The sequence below is a fragment of the Haliotis cracherodii genome, unplaced genomic scaffold (genome assembly GCF_022045235.1).
Source record: "Haliotis cracherodii isolate W230 unplaced genomic scaffold, xgHalCrac1.p SCAF_3, whole genome shotgun sequence".
In the NCBI taxonomy this organism is placed as follows: domain Eukaryota; kingdom Metazoa; phylum Mollusca; class Gastropoda; order Lepetellida; family Haliotidae; genus Haliotis; species Haliotis cracherodii.
The window spans coordinates 13,451,539-13,468,786 of NW_027266286.1; the positions used below are offsets into that span (position 1 = coordinate 13,451,539).

General features: G+C 38.6%; 1 protein-coding gene and 1 pseudogene across 1 annotated transcript; both read right to left on the minus strand.

The window, feature by feature from the left end:
- Window positions 1-181: 181 nt before the first annotated feature.
- Window positions 182-11,736, minus strand: LOC139474657 (CUB and zona pellucida-like domain-containing protein 1). Its single transcript, XM_071257753.1, has 3 exons — window positions 11,587-11,736; window positions 2,760-3,157; window positions 182-1,046 (listed from the first exon to the last, which is right to left on the minus strand). Exons 1-3 carry the CDS (start codon window positions 11,710-11,712, stop codon window positions 842-844), a joined length of 729 nt encoding a protein of 242 aa, XP_071113854.1. The 5' UTR covers window positions 11,713-11,736; the 3' UTR covers window positions 182-841.
- A 696-nt stretch (window positions 11,737-12,432) lies between these two features.
- LOC139474656 (IgGFc-binding protein-like) lies at window positions 12,433-13,923 on the minus strand (annotated as a pseudogene).
- Window positions 13,924-17,248: the final 3,325 nt, after the last annotated feature.

Genomic DNA, 17,248 nt, shown 5'->3' on the forward strand with positions numbered 1-17,248 from the left:
AGTTAACAGGTAATACGTTCTACATCCCACTGAAGACAAACGCCATCGCAACATCTTCAAACCATTTAGGCAGTGACCTGTTGACGGTCTAACACAACTATGTGTTATAATGAAAAAGCGTACAATCAATCTTGAGTTTTTAATTCACATGAATCTATTCTTACGATTATTGTGCTCATTAAACACATTCAATAATAAAATAAATTCATTGTATAATTACTACATTAACAAAGACGTTGTAGAAATGTTGAGTTAATTATAAGTGTTGCACATTTCAAAACAACAATTAGAATGAAGGGCAAATGATCTGCTCACCATGTTTAACATTGTTAAAAGCACCACATCCGTTGAGCCAAATACAATTATCCTACACCATATGTTAAACGTTACTCACACATAATGCGTTCCCCGCACCAATCAGCATATAAATCAATTACGTTATCTAGAAAGAAATGACTAATTGCATTAATATTTCCTTTTTCATCAATTATATGTTCAACCAAGAGTGAGTCATTCAAAGTTAAGGATACTTTTGTATCGGAGTTAGTAATGCAATGGAAGTTTCACACAACGATAAATAGTACTTGGGTTATTTATGTAAAGGCTGTGCAGCTCAGCATGAGAGGAAAACTCAAAGTGACGTGGCCTGTAAACGACTATCACTTTGATAATGTGAACAAAGGAAAAGATATAACAATTACGACAAACCAAGGCTCATTCTTGTAACGATTTGGGGATTCGAACCAAGGACTAAATGTTTCTAGCGGGTATGGAGATCGAAGCTTCACATCAAGTTATGGGTTAGAAGTAAGTTTGTTGTGTGCAGTCATTCGGTTTATCCCTAGCCAATAAAACCAACATGAGGGTGAGTTTGACATACTTGTTGGCAGTTGGGTGAAAAGTCCATCTGATCGCAGAACGTGACGTTACATGTGACGTAGAGACCCTTGTCCTCGTCCTCATTCGGCAGGTCAAACATGTCAAAGGTGAATCTTATCATCTGGTACCTTGATACCAACATCTTTGTTCTCTCGTCCACTGGACAACTGGAAATACATGGATCCCTTAGTAATAACCATATAATTCCGCAACCTGCGAGGTAACCATTATTACAGAGACAAGTTATAAGAAATCAAACAATGATTATACACTGTCAATAATTCTCAGAATACTCGACCGCTTCCGTGGTCTTGTGGGAGAGTGCCGGAGAGCGGAAGGTCCGGGGTTCGATCCCCGGCCGCGTCATACCAAAAGACGTTAAAAGATGGTACTTGTTGTTACCCTGTCTGGCGCTCGGCATTAAGGGGCTAAAACAAGGACTGGTCGGCTCGGAGTCAGTATACTGTGTCTGAATGAGGTATTCATGGTAAACTGCAGCATAGTATCTCAGTGAGCTAGCTCTATAAATCGGCATCAGTCCGGACTAGTACAGGCAGCCACACACACACGTGCATGCACGTCGCTATATAAGTGCAATAATCTTGGACGCGACGTTAAGCCCAAATTCAACTCACCTCACCTCACCTTTCGCTGTCATCATACAATAAAATCTTTCTATTTTATACAGAAGTCCTCTTCACGGTCAAATATCCATTAACAGTTGCACATGCAACATTGGTGGATGCTCATGGCGCATGGCGTGAAACTTCAACAAAACAGCACCCTAGATGCAGATAATTGCGGATAATCCTGAATTACTTGATAAACATGATAAACTTCAAATGAACTATATTTGAATTCTGATCCCACATCCGGTGATTGACATTATGAGCATCGGTCTACGATTTTGAGATTTGATGACATGTATCAACCAAGACAGCCAGCCTCTTACGATGGGCAATTCTAATTTCCATGGGTTAACCTGTGATCTGAATTATCACTTGCTTCACATAACTTGGCCATGGGAGAGTTTGGCGTCTTAGCCGAAGACGATGGGCCGTAACATCCAGCACATTCCAGGATCTGAGGAACAGTCTGTTTGGCCTAGGTATTTAAATTTATATTTTATAGAAGGTTTGGCCTCGGCCAGTTCGTCCCTGAGGAAGTAATATCCTAGGCTAAGCTTCTATGCTACAAGAAATATTCATAATGTTTCTGTACGTTTTTTCATTACTTATTTCTCTGTACTAATCTGTGATGTTGTAATTGAAATGAGTTAGTAAGTATGGTTTATGACGCTTTTTGGCAATAGTCCAGGGCAATCACGGCGGGGGACATCAGAAATGGGCTTCACACATTGTACCCAAGTGGGGAATCGAACCCGGTCCTTTGTGCCGAGTGAACGCTTTCAACACTCAGCTACCCTACCGTCCCCTACTTGAAATAAAAATGGAAATATGATGTTACTGAAGTAGGAGTGGAGCTTACTAAATATATATGATTGTAGCATGACACTGGAATTTCCTTTAACACCAATCCATGTGCTGGATATCTATACCCTGAGTATTTAGTGACGTAAACTGAAGATTTATTTTGACTACAATGTGACTACCAAAGTGTGCCCGACAATAACTAAATTTTCAGATGTTGACTCCAGCACACAGAGGAAAATAGTGAGGTTTCCCGTAATGGATAGATGACAGTAAAGATGACTTCTGTTTAAAATCTGAAGATTTTATACTGTGATGACAGCCAAAATACAGTATTAAGGGCAGTGATTTAATAGAGGTAGTGTTTTTGCAGGAATTATATTAATTAATCGGCACCAACTGCATAAAAGCAATTCAAATTTTAAAAAAGATAATCAGCAAAATGTTTACCCATTTTCTATCAAGATGTGAGAGACGGGGCTTCTTGAATCATTCGTCAGGTGGGCATGACATGTGTTGATAATCATGATTGTGTTTTCAGACTGTGGACTTGACACTTGGACAAATATCGGCTGTCCGAGCTGTGCCTTGTGCAGAGTTTCCACAAAGGGAACCTGGTAGGCTGGATCCTTGAAGAGACTGATGTGTACTGAAGATCCCTGGATCTGCCCGGATACTGTTATGTGATTGGTTGAGTTGTGTTGGGGGTAGATGTGAACTGTGTCGATTTCATGCAGCAGGTGAGAACACTCCACATCGACTCTCCACACGACATCCCTTGTAACATTGTCAGGGGATGGCAATGTGTACAAGATGTCGTTACTGAATATGACTTTGTCTTGTGCCACCTGCAATTAAGACAATAGTTCACAATGGTTATTATCGTTTTCGTGGATATTCTAATAGTTCTGTGATGGTTAAAAGTACAACTGTGAAAATATCGAAATAGTTGTACAAAACTGTAGTTGTTTTCCAAGTACAAATGTCCTGACTTGATTCGCATGATGCCTAACACGAATACAATTCCTCGGTACAGTTGCGAACTCAGTTGTTAGGGATCTGGCTTTGAATAAAACCTGGCTCCAAATTGGATCATTTTTTTATTACAAACCAAGCGGTAAGTACTTAGTGGAATTTATAATGAAATAGATAATACGCGCGTTTTTAATTATATTCATTCTATATTTTTATATTTTGTCTATAATGTATTATGTATTAATGTCAGCTGTTGGTATTAACCTTGTCATTGGTGTCAGGCAGGAGGCAGAAGGACAATTGCAATGGAGCAATCTACACTCTGACATAACATACCCAAAAACACTCATAAATTCTACGTCAGTGCATTTCTGTTACAAAATTAGTATGGTTCTGGTCTATGCCCGCGTCTTTTTCAAAAGCTGCGACAGGTTATTTGGTTCTCATTTTCCGAATGTTTTACCAAGGGCGGGAAATTCTAACTCACTTTCCCCAAAAGCAAAGCATCAACACGCAAGCTCTTCCAAATCGAGCTGACGTTACACGTGCCAAACTAACACCCCTGCCGCCAGTCCCCGGAAATACATTCAAATAAGTTGAAGTTGTAGCTGACGCCACGGGATCTAAATAGCAATAACTTTGGGATATTGGTCGTTTTATCCGTCAAACAAGAAACACAAACTGGAGTAAATAGGTGCCTGTAGCTTCCACCAACATAAGCACATATATTGCAAATATGGAAAAAATATATAGGACAAAATATTTTACGACCATTTACAAACAGAACAGAATGTAACATTCCGTAGTTCTCTTTGCAGATTATTTGTCATGCATTAACTTATATTTATAAATTATTTAATATATATGCAGTTTTTTTGTGAAAAGGGACGCGTATCTTGCCCACGATGACACTCGTCACAAACACATGCAAAGGCATGTCAATGAATATACAATGACGATTTTATTGTTTTGATGCATACAGTTCTCTACTGCATTGACAGATGCATGGATGAGGGGCTTGGGTGAGATGTTGGCAAGCAATTTCAAAGTCAAAAGACGTGAAATGTATCGTTTTAGGAACTCATGAGGCGTGGCGGTTTAGAAAATAGGCGCCTGTTCGGTTATGTTTTTAGCTGCAAAATGGTATTCCACATTCTCAATGTCGGGACTCAAATATCCCTCAATGATCCATCCACAACCGAAAATGCCCACCTTATAGATAGTTTTACAGCATAAAATGTAACTGTGTAAGTAAGTTCCTAAAGGCATAATACTACCATCAACATCTAATGCTCAGCAGGACCGCCTCCGTGGTCTAGTGGTAGAGCGTCCGCCCGGAGAGCCGAAGGTCCGGGGTTTCGATCGCGTCATACCAAAAGACGTTAAAAGATGGTACTTGTTGTGACCCTGTCTGGCGCTCGGCATTAAGGGGCTAAAACAAGGACTTGTCGGCTCGGAGTCAGTATACTGTGTCTGAGTGGGGTACTCATGTTAAACTGCGGCATGGTATCTCAGTGAGCTATAAATCGGTTTTAGTCCTGACTAGTACAAGCAGCCACACACACACACACGTGCATACACGTCGCTATATAAGTGCAATAATCTTGGACGCGACGTTAAACCCCATTTCACCTCACCTCTAATGGTCAGCTCTACATAAGAGTCACAATGTCGAAAAAATATGTATTTTTAGAGTTATGACCTCTTTTGTTGAGAATGGAAGCTTTCTCGGTACTGTGATGTCAAAGATAACTTTTTGAATAAACTTTTCTATCTAGTATTTACGCTGGGTGATATGTTTGCACTACAGAGAGAGAGAGAGTTTATTGCATTAAAGGGGCCACCGGCCCATTATACAATACGTATTTCATTGATTTTTTTTCAATTCAGTTGAGCGCCATACAATATTATACATTGGTCAATGAAAGTGACAATTAATTAATATTGAGTTGTTTACATCTTTTTTTCATTGACAGGAAAATATATTTCGCTAAGACATTTACAGTGTAGGCATTTGGTGATGACAGTAGTTGTTGGAATTTAAGAAGAGTTGGGTTTTGTACATAGTATTTCGGTAATAGACTTCTTATATCATTATAGAATGGGCATATCATACAAAAATGGTATTCAGTTTCGACACAAGGTACGATACACAATGGACAGAATCTTTCATTCGCACTTATACCAAGTGTACGTCCGTATTCAATCATAAGTGTATGGTTTGAACATCTAAATTCAATCAGAGCATTTCTATAAGGATGTACAATGACAAGTGATAGGTATTCTTCGAATTTAAAGACAGTCTTAACAGACTGGTACATTTTCAATTTAGAATATTTTGACAAATCCTCAAACCACATTTGGTAATCAACCTCTTTACAACGCTCTTCAAACTCTGACAAAAAGGAAGTGATACAATTAACATTTTGGTTTTTCCAAACAAATCCAAAACCGTACTTAAAAAAAAGCATTTTAACATGCCCAACAACTCTTATCTAATTCAGCTAACCTATATTGAAAAGAATATGCCTGCTGTAAAATCACATTATCTTGTTGATAAATTAATCTCAGCCAATACTGAATTATTTTGATGTACATCTTAGCTTTTAATGAACAATATCCAACTTCACCTCTAGCAACAACATTTGGTGTGTTTCTACCAAGACACAGTAATTGCTTAAAGTAAGTATCATAAACACGGGTTGCGTCTGGCGATGGATGAAAACCCCAAATTTCAGATCCATATGTCAACACTGGAAACAATTTAACATCAAAAATATACAGCAATACTGGCAATAATAAATTTCTAAAATTATTACATTGGGAGCGCATTGTATTCAAAACCTTGGACATTTGAAAAGACAGAGTTTTCTGTGTTTTATACCAGGAACCACTGCTAGAGAACTGAACGCCTAAATATTTATTGGAAGGAACTATTTCTAATGTTCTATTGTCAAGATAGAACTTTTCATATTTCCTAAGTCTACCACCTATTCTAAAAACAACTACTTTTGTTTTCTCAACATTAACACAGAGGCTCCATTTTTTTCAATAAACAGATAGTTTGTCAAGTCTTTTTTGTAGACCCTTTACTGTACTATCGAAGAGTGCCATGTCATCTGCAAACACTAACATAAAAATATTACAAATACCCAGTTCTATACATCTGTCCTCATCTACATTCAAAAAATCTATAATATCATTAATATACAATGAAAAAAGTAATGGAGATAGTTGGCATCCCTGTTTCACACCGTTTAAGCAGTTGAAAAAATCAGTAAAACCACCCTGCAGTGAAATACATGACTGAACATTGGAATACATAATAAGGCGAAAAACACTTCCTTTTATGTTGTACAACCAAATCTTATATAACATACTTTTTCTATTAATTGAATCAAATGCAGCTTTAAGGTCAATAAAACAACAATAAAATCGACTTTTATACAAAGCAGAGTATTTAGCGATCAATGTATCTAAAACAAAGATGTTGTTCAGTGTTTGAAATCCATGTCTAAAACCAGCTTGTTCAGGGATAAGAATATCATTAGTTTCAACAAATTTGGTCAGTCTTTCATATATAATTTTAGCAAATATTTTACCAGAAACTTCCAATAAAGTTATGGGGCGATAATTTTTAGGATTGTTAACATTTCCTTTTTTATGAATTGGAAGTATTGCACCAAGTGACCACTGTTTTGGATAGATGACAGTTCTCAATACTGCATTGTATAAAGTCAGTAATAGGTTAACGCAAGCAAATGGAGCATTTTTGAAAAAGTCGATTGGTATACTACTATATCCTGGAGCTTTGCCCTTTTTCATACCTGAAATAGCAGCAGTAATTTCATCATAACTAATGTCTCTATCTAAATCATTCGTATTTACAGTTGTATCTATCAAATCATCGGTGATTGAGTCAATAAAGTCCATTATGCTTTCAATAAAGGATTGTTCATCGGATGAAGTGCTTATACTATTAAAGTGGCTTTCAAAATGTCTTATCCACTCAGCAGGTGTAATAACTGGGTTAGTGAATTGTCGTTTTCCCTTTAGAATTGACCAGAATAGTTTGTTGTCCCTATTAAGAAGGCTCTCCTGAAGTACTTCTTTTTCATATTGAGAGCACGTGTACATTTCAGGTGACATAAATGTGTTTGCACTACATGTACGCTATATAACGAACAAATATCACACATTACACTCTTCAAAAAAAGAAACGCATAGGTAGTATGTAGTTCACTGAATCTGACTACACAAAAAATCCGGTATATAAATTGGATCTATGTTATTGGAAAATGTTAGTGGCCTGATATTCGACAAAAGGTGCTTCAAATTGGTGGCGTTGTCGATTTGCAATGTCTTAAAACAGCATTGTTTTCACACTTGTTCAAAAATGTCATGGAGAAAAACAGTAAAACAAAATGCAAATGCAAAGTATGGCATTCGTAGCCCGTGGTAGTGGGTATAAAAAGGCAAGCATAAGACAATAATTTGTCATTCAATTGTCAATATTTTTCAAGTTTGAAAATGCCTAAACTCATCGCTGCCGATCGGAACACCGCCATAGGACGTATCCAAAGAGGGGAATCGCAGTCTCACTTCAACGTCCACCACAGTACCATTTGCCGCCTTTGGTACCGATACACACAGGTCAATTCCACTGCAGACCGTCGGAGAACCGGTCGACCAAGAGTTACCACCCCTGCACAGGATCGCTACATTCGACTATTCCAACAACGTCATCGCAATGCCACAGCTGAGGAGACTGCAGGATGCATCCCTGGTTTGAGGAGCATATCGGACCAGACTGTCAGGAACCATCTTAGCGAGGCTGGAATCCGACCCAGAAGACCAATTATAGTCCCTGTTTTGCAAAAGATCCATCGACAGCGACGCTTGCGTTGGTGCCATACTTTACAGCCTTGGAATTTGAAAAACTGGAGACGAGTATGGTTTAGCGATGAATCACGATTTCTTCTTCACCAGCGAGATGGAAGACAATGTGTTTATCGTCGTCGAAATGAGATTTTTGTTCCACATTGTCTACGTGAATTCGACAAATTCGGCGATGGTAATGTCATGGGGGTCCATGTCTTACACCACGAGATCTGACTTGGTTTTGGTTCACTACATCAATCAAATTCTTCAAACACACCTTCTTCCAATCATTGACCGCACACAGCTCGTGTCATGGTACACTACCTCCATAATACTGTCATGGTGACTGATTTACGACACCCCTTGTCTGAAGAACATTTGATTGCAAAGGCTCATTACCCTGGAGCCATGACATCTATATGCCTTGAAACATTTAATTGCTTTTATTTATAAGATGCTAATCCTATTTGTTAATCCCCATTTTTGTTTACATCGACCGTCTGCCATCCTGAACAGGATGTGCAAGTATGTCACTGATGATTTACTGTTTACATTTATATTTATTACTTACTAAATGTCAGGTGACCTTGGCTATATAAGCCTTGGTCCAGAGAGATTGACAAGGAGAAAAAAGAAAGGTCTTACCCTTAGCCTAGCTAGGGTTAGGCTGGGTGCTCCGGGGCACCTAGACACCAACCACTACCACCATGTGCTGACCTGGCACATAGTGTCTTCTGTATGTTTTTATCTTCATGTATAAAGTAAAACTGTATATACCGCAAGCCATCGTCTCCAAGTTGTCACTTCCTACAGAGAACCATACGTCGGTCCCTTGGATATACGAGTATGCAAATTGTTCATTAATCAACGCCGGACCCACACCCGTTGTTAATTTGGTGGAGCTATCGGGGATGACAGACTTCTTAGTCTGTCCTTTCCTGTACCTCTTTGCAGCAAGGTATATGGTTCACAATACTGTAGGAAGTGACAGTCTCTTATTGAAGAGATATACTACCTTCCTGAAGGCCAATCACCAAGAACGAAAAAACGGCCTGTAAAAAGATTGAAGAAAGAACAAGAACCTCTCCGATCAAGAACAAGTTCTCCGATCCCAAACCTTCCCTGCTCAAATATCTTAGCAACACTGCTAAAACTTCCCCTTCAAGATGTCATTCCTGCACACTGCACCTGAATAAATATTGGAACGCTAGCAGCTCTGATGTCATCATTTATTCTCAATTCTTTCATTCTATTTTAAGTGAAAATTACCGTGAGACAGCACGTTCTCAATACCAACATCAACGCCTTGCTCTGGCCGTCGAGATCTCCAGATCTCAACCCAATCGAACACATCTGGTATGAACTCATCGACGTGTACGTCAACGTCTGAAAACGCCGCAGACACTCCCACAACATGCCAACGCGTAACAAGCAGAATGGCGCAGAATTCCGCAGGACAGAATTCGTACACTTATCAGTGCCGAGGTGATGCAGAGCCGTGATTCCTGCCCGGAGCGTTCAAACGAGATACTGAGTTCAGCGCAGCCTTTTGGCCTTATGTGACATGACAATGAAATGTTTTCAATGCCTTTGTACAACAACATGTCAATATCGAGCTCCAACATTTCAGCTTTGTATCTATGATATTAAATTTAATAGAGTTTTAGAGTTTTTTAGGAACAATAAATTTAACAAAAATCTACCTGTGCGTTTCTTTTTTTGAAGAGTGTTTGCTCAATGTATTCAAACCAAATTATTATCAAATAAATATAGCACGGTATAAGGATAACTTATTAGGGCGTTAAATTAACAAAAAACACATTTGATACCAAAGTTTAAAGGGAAAATTAACTCAACATAGCAACTTGAGATTTTATTACTTTAGGGCATGCTTTATCACAAATGCTTGACCAAAATTAGATTTGAAAAATGGATTTGAAAATCGTTCCCCAAACGGATTTTCCGTTACTGGGGTTAAAACGGCTCGCGGTGTTTGACGCGATGCACAATTGCAGCGACTGGGCGGCGCCCACTCTGCCTGTTAGAATCGCTTTAGGAGGCCTTTTCTGTCTGCACATTTGTTTGATTACCGTTTCTGCAGCTTACGTCATCTTATATGCTTTATTAGTAACATTGAAGACGCCTTCAGTTGTCTACACAGTGGATTAACCTCTGACAGGCATTCCTTGAGTGGAATAATACCGCGGACAGCAGCAGGGGTTTTTAAGGTACCCAAACAGGTGTTTGGTCCTAAAAAGGTAGTTACTGACAATTCACAATGTCAAAATCAGAGGTCGTTTCACACACATAACAATGAATGTATATGTAGGATGAACAGAAATATCAACACTTTTAGATTTCTCTTGATTGACCACTTCCTGACCGGTGTCTGTTCAGTTGCGAAACATCACAAAAAGAGTATATAATATAAGCAGCGGCAACCAAGTCTACATATCAGCCAATGAAATCATTTTCAGGCACCGCTGCTCAGGTGCACCAGTAGATTTAGACCATGCCCCCAAATAGATTTGTTGGGGAATCAGATTACGGAGAGTGTGATTTTAACACTTTCACTTGGACATTTAAATACTTTCTACGAATGGTAGGATTTTTTTCTCTCGGGAATTTACTCAATGTCTCTGGAAAAATTCTCATTCGCAACAAAATAACAAGCATTTTTTTTCTCTTTATTTACCCTTAAATGACTGACTGTCTTAAAATTAAATCTCAAATTTTAAGCAAGAGAGGAAATTTCATAAAAGTTCAGGGATGTTCTTATCCCACGCAAAAGAAATTATCTCACCACGCTCTTTCCACAAGATGAGCTCGGCATCCAGTTTGATGTTTGGTTAGAGCTACGTGCACTATTTTCATCTTTATTTCTTCAACATTCTGCATGTTGTCGGTAGTAGAAACAACATACAATATACATTACATGTCACTATACATATGACATGTATGCCAAATAAAATGTTCATGCAGTTATTTTTATCAATAAATCTATGTCTTCTGTGGCGCATGAAGAACTGTTCGTTTTGAAGGGTAAATTGGTACTGGTGGCAGTGGTCTGACAAACCTGACCCGCGCAAGCCCCTTACAGTGATAACTCGTTCGCGAAGTTCTCTAAACTATCACTGGTACCAATCAGTCATAATAGTGACGTGCAAAACGAAACCTTTGCTTCAGGTGTGTGTGTGTGTGTTTTGGTTGTTGTTTGGGGGGGAAGTGGGGGAGGGGAGTCTGTGACAATGCTTGGATGAACAGTTGCCAAAAGGCATTTCAATACCAGAGACTTAATTTTTGCTTCAGCATTGAAAAAATCGTTAATGTCATACCAAAAATGCTCTGTCGTCGAGTCATTTTAGGCCCAATAAAAACCAGTAGCGTAATACATATTTGTCCTACTAAGATTGGAACTCACCTGTATTTTAGTGTGACAGAGGTTGTAAGAAACGTTGAATACAAGCAGATGCCCTTGCAGCGTCCCTGTACATGCGTGAGTGGCCATGTAGATGTGGGAGACGTCACTGGGTGGACGGCGCAGCATACTCAGGTCCAAAATCACCAACCAGTTACTCGGAAGACATTGAATACGTACAACATCCTTCACTGTGAAACAAACGAGAAATTACTGGTGATCATTTTGGTATCTTTGTCCAAAGACAAATTTAACCACATCTACAGAAACTTGACATGGATTTAGTTTAACAGTGACAATTATAGACACTGATTTTGAAACACACATAAAAGGTCTGATAAAATATGTAAAATATTCCATTCAAGATTGTTTACATGTGATCAAACACAAATTAAAGAGAGCAAAGATTGTAAAGACGGAAGTGTGTAGGTAATCATAAAAGAAGTGATAATCATGGGGGTAAAAGACTGGATAATAACTCATATAAAAAGTATAGTCAACAAATATGTAAATGGGTAGGTAAAAAATAACATGATATCTTCAGGGGAAATTTCATCAGATTGAATAATAACTCCATTTCTGACTCACATTGTTCTTCAGATGAAAGTTGAAATCCTGCGTTGTAACTGTAGGTTGCAAATCCTGCGTACTCGTGTACTCTAACATAAATAGGGAATACACTATTGATGTGATATGAGGTGTTCTTCTGAAGAACTAGACTTCCAACTGAGTAGAATGTTGATGTGATATTATCCCAGCGTACATTTACATCTACGGATGCTGCTCCCACAACAGATACCATTGAAATAGATGATGTCTCACACACAATTGTACAAACTGGATCTGTAGCTAGAGCACTGTCCATGTTTTCAATGACAAACTCCTTTTCGTACGACCTTTGACCCGGAACAAAAATTGAAAATCCACCAAAGTGAAGAAAGTACGTATTTTGTACGACCATTATCGGTTTATCACACGTGATAAGCAAATCAGCGTCAGGGCTGAAATCAATGTCCTTAAACTCCCTCGAGTTTAGTGAGTGCTGGATCACCTTGACATCAGTATGATTGACAGACGTTATGGACACAGACGTCTCATTCTGACTCCCCACTAGACGAACTACCGTGTGATTAGCTGGTGATGGAACCCTGGGAACTATGACGGTTGTACTGTAGGCACTGATAGGGGGAACTTGGAGTGCAAGATATGTGCGAATCGCAAAGTTTGGATAATAGTAAACAGATCCTGAGAATACAGCCACTGGTGCAGTTGACTTAATGTATGTACCACCAAAATCACAATCCAGTGATGATTCTAATGATTCTTTATGTATTATCTGCAAAGCGTCATTTATGTTTAAGAAAACTGCAAGTATGTCGCCAGTTTTGTACAGGCTTCCATTATACGATATTGAACAGGATGAGATGAGATCTATCTTGACTAAGGTGTTGTTTTGTGTGCCCACGACTCCAATGTAGGGATTGTTGTTGACCCCAGGGATGATATATTCTTTCGATAGAGCTGCAAGAGCGAGTGCAGTAAAGGCTTGAAACATAATCTCCAAATCTGTTATATCCATATATGGATACAGGATTGGTACACTGTATACGTATTCCTTTATTTTCAATGCCGCTCTTTGCACGGAGATGGGTTGTACCACTAAGTGTTTTCCTCGTCACAGAGTAGGCAGTTATGTTGATAGATATTAGATTCCTCATTCCGTCGTCATAATCTATGGTACAGAGTGAGTCTGATGTAGAAGATATGTAGATGTCGTTTTCCAGATATGAATGTGGGTCAGCGTAAATGTTTGCAAAAAATGCAATGAAAAACTCTTTTCCACTGGTGCCTGCAATATGTGTATCTCCAACTGAAATATATTATAGAAACATGTGCATGCACTAATGAGTTAATCTCCAGTCAAATCCTGTACTAATGTAGGACTCAGGCTACTTACACTGCTTTTACCACTATTTCATGAATGTATCCAAGATAATTGCTTCGTCCTGTTTTCTTAAATACGTCCAAGTTTTCACAGCATCATTTTAGGGTTTCTTCGAGAGGCATTTAGGAGTTGGACTTCAAAGTAAAGATAAGATACATTTATATGGATGAACAATTTAACAATAAGGAGCGTCTATCTATTTATTTTATCTATACTTATTGCTCCTAAAATAAGTTGTTCGTCCATATTCCTTATCCTTTCTTCATTTTAGTGTTGTTATAGACTCAAACCTACCTGAAGAACAGGACTTTGGAAATGTTATACTTCCTACCTGCGTTTGCATATTGGAGACCGCCATAGCAGAGCAACAGACTTGCCACGTGCAACAATGCCATAACTGAATGTAAGGTGTGGGCCTCGTCATGCACTGTGAAAGGACATATGCTTTTGATAAAGATAACAATCCACTTTTATCTCGGCTGTATAAAACTAAAATGAGTTTATGTGCACATCCTAACCTATTTGTTTGTTATAGGTTGCCGCATTTCCACACAGTGTCACCTGATACGACCCATGGAGCTTCTCAAGCCATGATAACAACGAATTGTCAGTGGTTAAATGTTTTTAACAAATGTTCATAACACAAATGAAATCTGATCATATTATTTTCTCAGATCTGACTGGCAGCCTCTTAATGACCACGGGTCATGGTCTTATTGCCAACAAAGCGAAAATATATTTAGTTAGAGTTGTTCTTTCTACGAGTGAAATAAGCAAACGCAAGTTGTTAAAAATCAGTGTGGCCGGAAGCAGTTCAGAACCCAGGAAGGGGAATCGTCGCCTATAAAAACAAGCGAAAAGTCTCATAATTAACTGAAGCATGGTGAGGAAATATCGCGTTGTTTCAATTTGTAAAACGTTCCCAAATGAGCAGTAATTTAAATAAATGCGACAATGCGACGCTTTCACAAAATGAAGCAAGTTTAATTTCAAATATCAAATGAACGAATTTTTTTGATTAGTTGAGTGTTAATCTATTTGATAGTTGAATCTTATGAATACAAACTGAATTAAATTAAACTTGGCCTTTGTTTGTATGTAAACATGTCAGTGCTTTTCCGTGGTATTTGCATAAGTATCAGGTCAATTGTGATTTGATGTGTTGATTTTGAAATTGCTCTCAATCGTGTACTTACAACTGAATACATGTTTGGATTTAATAATGTAATATCGCTGTGTTCATCAGATCATTTGAATACTTGTATTTTAATATGACCTCTGTAAGTGTTTGTATGTATATTTAGTGTTAATATGAAGAGCGGAGATGCTATGAATATTCTCGTATTGGGACATCAGGGGCTAGTTTAGTTATTATGTTACTGCCTCAAGTGGCATTTTTACTTTCACACAACATACTGCACATGCTCCTTGGCGCAGTCTCAAATTCATATTGGTCTCTTGTCAAGCTTTAGTAACTGTTATTTGTCACCCGACACTTCTAACATAAAAAATGTTGTGAGACGGGCCCCACAAACACTGATATCTATACAAGTACTGTGTGTCAAACGTCAAGACTAATGTTAAATGTAGCAAGGAGAAGGTCATTTTCTAAACAAATCAGACTGATATATACTCCTTCAAAACGAAACGCAAAACGAGAAAAAGTGATGACATAGTGCAAACAGGACATCACTGCTCATGTGTCTGATGTGAAGACAATACACGGGAAATGACAACTCTTTATCTCGTGTTTCCACCACTATTGCATGGCATCGCCTGCCCATTGACTGAATTTAGTATTGATCACACGTTCGCCTTTACTGCATGTGCAAACGGTTGCAGTGTTTGTGTTTAAGGATGACGTCCATCGGAGAACATGTACATTGTGGTTCCGTAGGAATGCTGTTGTTATATACGTATATGATGCATGTGGTGTATCACTGACGTGGTGAAAGATGGCTTTACGACGTTTGCCAATGGGAAGAACGTGAGGCTGTAACATGTAATTTTAATAGTGTTGGCCTGTTACAGTGCCTTGCTCTTGCTCGAGGTGTTTTTTACGAGTGTGGCAGACAACAGCCCACATCATTACTCTGCCGGCGCATCTTTTTCGGCAGATGATCGAGACTGATTATCCTCTGGAGTTAACAGTTTGTATTTACTAATGTCATGCTGTTGGTACCCATACTGAAGCTGAGAGATGGTGCCACGCTTCATGTACCGGTTATATGTCCGGACTAGCAAAGTCAAAACAAGATGATTTAGCCAGGAAGTTGAACTTTAACTTCAGGCATCATATCAGGTATCCGATATCATTCAATAACATCCAATAGCAAATTCTATTCAATTGATTTACCTTCTTCAATTAGAAATAACTTACTTTTGCATGTGTTTGTGTCGGATGCCATCGGTGGGGCAGGATACATTCACCTTTTCGCGAACACCTGATATCATCACTATTTTCTGGTGATTCATAAACATGAGCTCATGACACAGTCAACTCTGCTAGTAGTAGAGATTTCTTGTGGCTTTTTGGAGCTACAATGTGTCTTAATCTGCAATAAGGTATAACATTATTCGGTATAACATAATGTTGCGACGCACTGGAATTGAAGTGTTTTGGGTTCACAAAAGATAGATCACCATTTGGCTACCTGTGTCACTGGGGGCCTTGAGTAAAACATACGTGTAATTAATCTCCTAGAGTAAGTCACTTCCTAGACACCTTGGGAAGACTATATATAACGGGTCAGGTTCAGTGGCTTGGTTGTGTGTGGCATTGCACCCCGAAGACATTAGACGTAGTTCATGACATCAGTCACAAGCCAGCCTCATCCACTCTCGGTGATATTCAGGTCGCCGTGATTCAAAGTCAGTGTCATTTTTAACTATTCGATATATAATGGCTACGCATGTCAACATGTTAGAGTTACAGTCAGAAATAAGTAACGATGTACTTGCTTTTCCATGCAGGAAAATTGTTGACAAAAATTACAGAACTGTTTTATGGGCATTACAGCTAAAAGGGAAATTTAAGATTATGTTTTTTTGTAACAATGAGGCGAACAACTGCTCTGTTTGACCGGAAAACGACATCAAGAATGGTTTGTCTTGACAGTGGTTTGTTGTGTACACATTTCGAAAATTGATCAAGGTCTAGGCCATATAGTTCATATTGTCATACTTATCAATTTTAATGTATCACTAAATTAGTATGAACATACTATGGGTAGGTTTCTCGGCATGATAAAGCCAACGGATAAAAACGATATCCGTTTGGGTCATATGCGGATAGAGATGCAAATAGCAAAGGTCATGTAGGGACTACTTTCAGTGTTTACAAACAAACATGGCGTCGCCCTTGTCACTCGGCGATCGAGTCAGAATCAACCATCGGGAATCTGGATAAACTAAAGAGATAATTGATATCATTATCAAAAGAGCAGTCTAATATACTGAACATCAGTGTCTAACTGTGATGTAGCTGAGGCATTTTATAACATTTGGCAACTTTGGAGTTATAAATTTCGACACAATTTTGCAAGGGCACTATGCCTAGCCAAGCGGGATCAGTAGCCATATATGTGTGCTTGTCGACCTCTGTGGCTTGCAACCTTTTCCAAAAATTAAAATAGTTGGATTTGGCCGAAATATGTTTGAATTGTTACCTTGTTTCGTTTTGTCACTGTGTGTACATCTGACTGCACTTAACGTTATGAC

Coding starts and splice junctions, on each gene's coding strand:
- LOC139474657 (XM_071257753.1), bottom strand. CDS start 11,712: ATGCTGCGCCGTCCACCCAGTGACGTCTCCCACATCTACATGGCCACT. Junction 3,158..11,586: donor TCTGTCACACTAAAATACAG/GTGAGTTCCAAT, acceptor TCTTAATTGCAG/GTGGCACAAGACAAAGTCAT. Junction 1,047..2,759: donor CACATCTTGATAGAAAATGG/GTAAACATTTTG, acceptor ATGTATTTCCAG/TTGTCCAGTGGACGAGAGAA.